At 44.7% G+C, this 7,500-nt stretch overlaps 1 protein-coding gene across 1 annotated transcript in view; it reads right to left on the minus strand.

The window, feature by feature from the left end:
- Positions 1–7,500, minus strand: part of LOC119577537 — a 116,278-nt gene that overhangs the window by 28,837 nt on the left and 79,941 nt on the right. Inside the window, exons 5-6 of the mRNA XM_037925130.1 lie at positions 925–1,044; positions 1–145 (exon numbers count right to left, since the gene is read on the minus strand). The exon at positions 1–145 is cut by the window's left edge and continues 189 nt beyond it. Coding sequence (XP_037781058.1) covers positions 1–145; positions 925–1,044 — 265 coding nt within the window. The remainder of the gene's footprint in view (positions 146–924; positions 1,045–7,500) is intronic.

Genomic DNA, 7,500 nt, shown 5'->3' on the forward strand with positions numbered 1-7,500 from the left:
GAGTTCTCGCGGCTCGTCTCCAGCGATCTCTGAGGCGTCGACATCTGGTTGGCCACCGACAAGAACTGCGACGCCGAGGAGTTCGGATGCTGCCCCACCGGGTAGTTGATATCGCTCGTGTAGTCGCTGTCCTCTGACATTCTCGCTGGGGAGAGACACCAACACACCAGTCTTAGAGGCCGAGAGCGAGAGAGAGGTTACTTACCGGGATAAAGGGGTTAGCAATGGCATGGCCTTGATTCTGCAAAAGAAACTGGATTCTTTGTGCAATAATGCTAACACTACTTGTAAAATTATAGTCTAGTATCGTAATTACATCTAACGATAGTATATGTATTATATAAAGTAAAAGCAAACTATGTAACTTATTTTACGAAGGATTGTAATAATTGCTACTTCTCAAGCGTCAAGGGTTTGAAAAAAACATGATCTCACCAACAAATTTCATTATTTAAAATTCCATAAATCCTCACCATCAATACATGAATCAAACAAGCAGACGCAGAAAGTACATTCACACTTGACTAATAAGCTATCACTTAGGTGTTGCTCGAGGGTAAAGAAGTAATGGTACTTTGTTATTTGCTAATCAGAATAGAGGAACCTTAGTAAACATACACGCAAAACACAAAAGCTTCTTAATAATCAGACATGTAAACCCGATAACACTTACCAGAGCTGCAGAAACATAGTATAACCACACAAACCTATGCGTATAATTTTCATTAAATAAAATACATACATGAAACACACATACATATGTATTCACGGACACACATAAACAAACACTTATATCTGTTTTGTAATTCAAAATGTAAAAGATAAAAAGTTATCCAAATCGTTCCACACACCAGATAAATGGACAAACCAGGCGCTCATAAGAGACAATAGACCGCACTCCCACGCACTCACACTCACACTCACACATGAGAGTCTGCTGGGGAGTCCTGGAGGGTCCCAGCGCCCCCCGGGTTTCCTGATCCATGAGGTGGTTGAGCACCTCCAGCTTCCTCTGCAGCTCCTGCGCCTCCGTCTCCTCCAGCTCTGTAAGAAAACCCATTAAGGGCACGAGGTCATGCCATATACTCATGAAGGAGCAGCGGCGGCGGCGGCGGCGGCGACGGCGGCCACTACAGCACTACGGGGAGGTGGTCTAGCTCTGAACACAAACTTCGCTGGGAAGGGGGGGGGGCTTCTCTGGTATATTGAAAATTCGGGGCAAGGGGGGAAGGGTTAATAAGAAAATTATAATAATACTCAAAAAATAAACGTTTTTGCGTGCTGTTACAGTAAGGACTTTCTTTTTAAATAATAATTTTCATATGAATGAATACAACCAAAAAAAAGGTATTTTTTACTATAAAATTCTTAGTTGCAGCCATAATTCTTTTTATAGGCAATTCTCTCCATGCCTATAAAATTCATGACAGTGTTGGTGATATCTACTCTAAGTGCATGAATCTTCATACAGGTTCCTCTACAGCCTACTCACTGACCCTTGGCATTATCCTTTTGGTCAGAACTAAATGTACAATATCGCTTAACAAGTTTTACGACGTGTTCCTAAAGTATATTTCTAACCAGTCTTTGCTCGAGTGTTCTGTCTAGTTGATGATGCAAGTTGAGTACTGAGAAACAGGACAGAGAAGAGAAAGTGTCAACACTCGAGCAAAGCGGAGTGTCCTTAAGGGGCCTAAGGTTACCTTTCTTCAGCTCTCCTGAACGATTGGTCTCTGTGGCCCCTATGTCAGGCTTTCCCGAAAGTTTGTCAGACTTTTCATCACATATTGCTTCATCACATATTTTTGTAGTTCCTCCAAGTTTGAGCTTCAGACTACTTTCCGGAGGTGAGACTTTCTCACCATTAGTAGCAGGTGGCGAAGAAGGTAACTCTGGGCTAGGGGAGCGTCTCAGGTTTAGTAACGAGAAAAATCTTGATTTTTCTCTGGGTGGAGAGGTAGCGGATGTGGAGACAAGGGGTGTGGTTGTGGCGGTCGTCAGTGTAGTGGCAGAGGCTTCACTGGTTCTTGAGAAGGAAAAGGTGAATCCTGTCGAAGGCGACGAGATGAGGCTGGCTAAGGATGGCGATGAATCTGAGCACAGTCGAGGATGCATCTTCCTCGGCAGAAGTTTCAGTGTGAGGCAAGTAATCCTTCGTCAGGAAAGAAAATCGTGTGAGTCCAAAGGAAGGCTTTTCAGTGGACTCTTGCCCAGTAGTATCCGGCGGGGAGGTCGACTCACCAATCACAGGGGCGGTCTTCACAGGAGACCTTAGGAAGAACGTGGTGCTAGGGACATCGCCGTTCACCTCCGCAGGGTACTCGGGCTCTGCTGAGGGCGAGGTCTTGGGGGACGGCACCTCGTCAGTGGCAGTCGACTTGGAGAAAAAGCCACTTGAGCCAGAGAGAGTTAAGTGACTACAGGTAGACAACGAGTCCTCTAAGTTGGGCGATGGTTGTAATGGATCGAGTCCTTCACTCTCCCTCAACAGTGTTTCCTTCAGGAGTTTGATGTTAAATATCCCTGAGGAAGGCGGAACACTTGGGCTAGACACTTCTGGCGATACTTTAAGTGATATTTCCTTATCTGGAGACGACACTGACAAAGAAGCAAATTTGGTAGTAACAAGCGTAACTTTCGAACTAGGTTGAGATGTTGCATAAGTTGAAGAGACACTATTTACAGAGGTCCAGGAAAAGGCCTTCCCATCACTCGTGGGAGACTCAAGTTCCATTGTCTTCCGGGATGACGAAAAAATAAATCTATACGAGGATTGAGATTCCTCGTTTTCGCCAAGAGTTTCACATTGCTCATTTCTGACATCGTCACACCTACTGAGAAATCTAGAAATGCTAGTTTCAGCACCTAATTCATCATTGCCAATTCCGGAGTCTACAGTCTCTGAGGCAGCAGAGGTAAGAAGAGAGGATCTGAAAGTCGACATAGAAGACTCTGGGTACTCGTCATCATCTTTTTCAGTGCCAGAGTCGATAGTCTCGAACGTGACAGCATTGAGGAGTTTAGCAGTGGAGAGACTTGGATGGGCGGCCGGCGGGGAGCCCGTGGAGGAGGAAGGTGGTGAGAGGGAGGAGGAAAGGGCGGTGCCCAAGCCTCCAGCTCCGTCAGTGGAGGCGGAAGCTTGGCCGACCCCCCCTTTGCCACACAGGCCGTTGGGAGGCACGGGGTCCAGAGCTGAGGGAGAGACAACCCACACAGTAAGCCGGAGCCCCATCCACCACCCACATCCAGTAAGTACACCCACTCAATGTACACACTCAACTAAGTGAAACTTGGCAGGGCCACCCTTGAACTTGAACAAACCGCCTGCTTATAGGTTGAATCCCCTTTATCGAAAGATATATTTCAAGATATTCAGCTCCTCTGCAGAAGGCGTGGGAGACTTCTGATATATATTACCAAGTTCATGACTGATTAAAACTCAATTATAGTCATTCTCAGTGCGGATTTTTAAATGCTATTAACTATAAACAATTTGAGTGCCATTAAACTTATCTAAGGGAGGGAGATGACTACTGTCTAACCCAAAGAAAGGAAATGCAGTAGAGATAAGGAAGGAAAGAGACAGCGGGAAAGGGAGGAGTGTCTTGAAATACATCCCTGACCAGATGAAGGAACTCTGTATTTGGTAATGTCAGTGCCGTGAAATTAACCAAATAACGTGTCACGACACGAGCTTACCACAATCAGTAATGATCATGGAATATGTTAGTTGCATTTACAAGTAACCATTTCCTCCATAACCATCACGTGACTTGGCAAAAGCTAAGACCTTGAATCCAGCTGAGAAACCGGGTTACTGGGCAACGTCAGGTCGTCATCTGGTCGCCCTGTGCATCGTGCGTACATCACTCTGATCAGGGACCATCCTACAGACCACAAGGAGGGTGGAGGGGCCAACTACTACGACTGCCTACCAACTACGGGGATTTAGAGAGGCGAGACAGATAAAGATGAAGAAAGAAAGAAGGAAGGAGACGGAGAGGGCGAGGGAGAGAGAAAGAGTTTGAAAGCAGCTGTGACTCGGCTACACAAAGCAGATCAGCTTCTGAAGTGTAAACATTCACGACGGAGAATGGATCAGTCTGGGGAATTACTCAAAGCGCATCCTGTGACATGTGTGCTTGGGGAGGAAGGTCGCACTAACTGAGTGTACGAAGATGGAAGCCACTGGGATCATTCCGTTCTGGTGTTCTTTTTTGAAAGCTTTTGCCTTGAGGGACGAGTCTGCTACCTAAGGTCACTTAAGGTGGCTGTAACTATCAGTCCGCAAAAGGCTTGTCTCAGAAAGTTATACTGGTTTATTCAGAACACAAACAAAATAATATCATCAATGAAAGTAGCAAATTAACGCACTGTTAGTAATTCTCGATCATATATATTTTTCATATTGAAGCAAAGAAAAGAAAAGAAAAGTGCGTCAAATTATCAAAATAAAAGACCAAAGGGGGACAAAGCAAATCAAAATCAAAATACATTACCTAAATCTAAGGTGAAACTAGTGAAATATTCTATATTAAATGAGGGTGGAATTATTGCCAAAAAAGAACAACAGGCACCTTTTGGAACATGCCTGAGGAATATGTTCTACTCTAAGGGGAACTAGAATGCCAAGCAGTCAAACAATTTGTGGGCAATTTCTATACGAATAAGAAACAATCGGTTTTGGAATTGTTGTTGGTTTGGGCAATCTTAACACAAGCACAAACATTGACAGTATAATATATGAGGACCAACGTTTTCAAAAATCATTATGTTCAGACATTCTTTGAGTTTTAAAAACAACATTGTTAGAACAAATATAATTCATAAAGAGCATTTTGCGAAGTATATACATAAAGAGGAATAAATGCTATTAGTCTTACATACTATTACAGACATCCGTTTCAAATGCAGCTGCAATCAGTTTAAATACTAAATTAATATATCAACAAGAAGCAAAGGTCTGAAAATATAATGATTAGTAAAACTATGTCTTCATTATACTTATTAGAAAACAAGAGGGTGGGGAGGGGGTCTGTTGGAGGCGATGACATCAGAACCGCAGGCCTACCACAAGTGATGGAAAAAAAACGTAGATTATATATGAAAAATAGAGAAACATTTCAAGCCACAATGACACAAGAAGCTGAAAAAAGGGGAAGAAATAAGGCATGGGAGTTCATGACGCCCCATGTTCTGGATGCTTATGACTGGTGGGACTGACTGGTGGCCCCTGGGTTTTTCCTTGGCCGTTTCTTGTACCATTTATCACTATCTCTCCACGCGAGTGTGTTCAGTACTTGTAGTGAAGAGGGGAGGGGGGTATGACGTGGGAAGATTATTATAACACTGGGAGGATTAAAAATGGGGCTTTAGTGAGAGCATAAAAAGGGGGATTTATAGTTTCATCTACAGTTTTACAAATATTATCCGCAAGTACAGATGCACTGGTTGTTTAACTTAAGCTTTTTATGATTAGCGTAAGAGTGCAAGATGTAAAGTTTGGCAGTAAAATCTCTTTTGCCGTTGTTGGGCAATAATGAAGAGCTTTAGCAATATTCATTAAGAAACAGGTGGGGAGGGGATGTAACTCTATGAATATTCCTTTTGCGTGTCTGTGTTTACTCCTACGGCAGTGTGTGTGTGTGTGTGTGTGTGTGTGTGTGTGTGTGTGGGTGTGGTGTGGTGTGCGTGTGGTGTGGTGTGGTGTGCTGTGTGCGTGTGCGTGTGTGTGTGTGTGTGCGTGGTGTGTGTGTGCGTGTGTGTGGGTGTGTGTGTGTGGTGTTGGTGTGGTGTGTGTGTGTGTGTGTGTGTGTGTGTGTGTGTGTGTGTGTGTGTGTGTGTGTGTTGGTGGGTGGTGTTGGTGTGGGTGGTGGTGTGGTGTGGTGTGGTGGTGTGGGTGGTGGTGTGGTGTGGTTGCATGTGTGTGTGTGTGTGTGTGTGTGTGTGTGTGTGTGTGTGTGTGTGTGTGTGTGCGTGTGCGTGTGCGTGTGCGTGTGCGTGTGCGTGTGCGTGTGCGTGTGCGTGTGCGTGTGCGTGTGCGTGTGCGCGTGCGCGTGCGCGTATGTGTGTGTGAGGTATTTTAAGTTCTGTGTTTCTGTGTGTGCATCAGGATATATGCTGTGCATGAGTGCGTGTTCGGCTGCCAGCATCCGCTCATCACCCAGACACCGGCATCAGCGTCAGAGACAGCATCGTACACAGTCCAGCCCTCGAGGACTCATCAACATTTTTCTTCGCGTCTTATCTTCCCCGGAAGTAACACAGGCTAATCCACAACAGTCTTTAGTTCTCAGATTTACTAAATATTGGAATACCTTTAATTATTTAACTCGAACAAATATTTTTTTATATAGTTATTTTAACCATTGTTGCGGTGTGATGAGCCAAGAATAATCACCATCAATATTTAATCTTAATTGCACAGTGACTATCTCCAATGGTCTTGTTTACCTAATTCTTAGTCTTTCCTTGTTACTTTCTCCATCTTCCCTTATCCCTCCTCCCCTCCCCTCCCGTCCCTCAGCTAATACAAGATTACACACATGAAATCACAGTTGCATAACCATGCTTGAAGCTTAAAGATAAAGAAGAAAAAAAGGGGAGCATAAAGTGCCGAGAGAGATGCAGTGTGAAGATATGAAGAAAAATGCAGAAGAAAAGGAATAAATATCGTGACCATGCGTGAGTTTGGAAGTAAGAAGCCATCTGTGCAGTAAACCTCTTTCGTGTACAGTAAGCAGAGAACTGAAGCGTCTCTCAGCCCGCTCTCGAAACGCTTTCTTCATTTATTTCCTTCTTTTTTTAATGCACGAGACAAACCTCTTCTTTCCAAGATAGGGGAGGAGGGTTAGGTATTTTATCGATAAGAATGATGTAGTTAAGAAAAAAAACGGGGGAGAAAAGAGAATAGACAAATAGGCAAAGGACTAGTTAAGGAGACAAGACGCTACAGCGGTGAATGGCGAGAGGAGGAGATACTTGATTCAAGAAACAGGGCGGTGAAACAAAAGACGAGCGGCGGCGGTTTTGGATCGGAGTACATTGATGAGAAAGGGCGAGAAAGACTATCAAGCTAGGCGGGGAGAGAGGGGAGTCTGGGAGGGGGGGCGTGGGGGGGAGAAAAAGAGAGATTCTAAGAGGGCGGGGAGGGGGGGAGGGCTTAGGCAGAGAGATGGGTTGGACAACTCTACTAGCATCATTAATCATCATCATCATCACCATCATCATCTACAAAGGGGGAGGGGGTGAGTGAGAAACAGAGTGTGTGTGAGAGACTATCTGGAATCGTTGTGGTGCTCATAAGATTGTTAAGATAAATAACTGCAAAAACTAGTCATAATCTTCCAGTTTGATGCAGCAGCGTCGCAGATTCGGGCAGGCGTGTACTATGCTAGCGGGTGACGAGCCAGTACTGCCTGGCTGCGTCGAGGTGGGCGAGGGAGTGTCGTAATAGTACAGAGGCTCAGTGCACACATGGCCACTTCCCAGAGAAGGCTA

This window comes from Penaeus monodon, chromosome 10 (genome assembly GCF_015228065.2).
Source record: "Penaeus monodon isolate SGIC_2016 chromosome 10, NSTDA_Pmon_1, whole genome shotgun sequence".
Classification (NCBI taxonomy): domain Eukaryota; kingdom Metazoa; phylum Arthropoda; class Malacostraca; order Decapoda; family Penaeidae; genus Penaeus; species Penaeus monodon.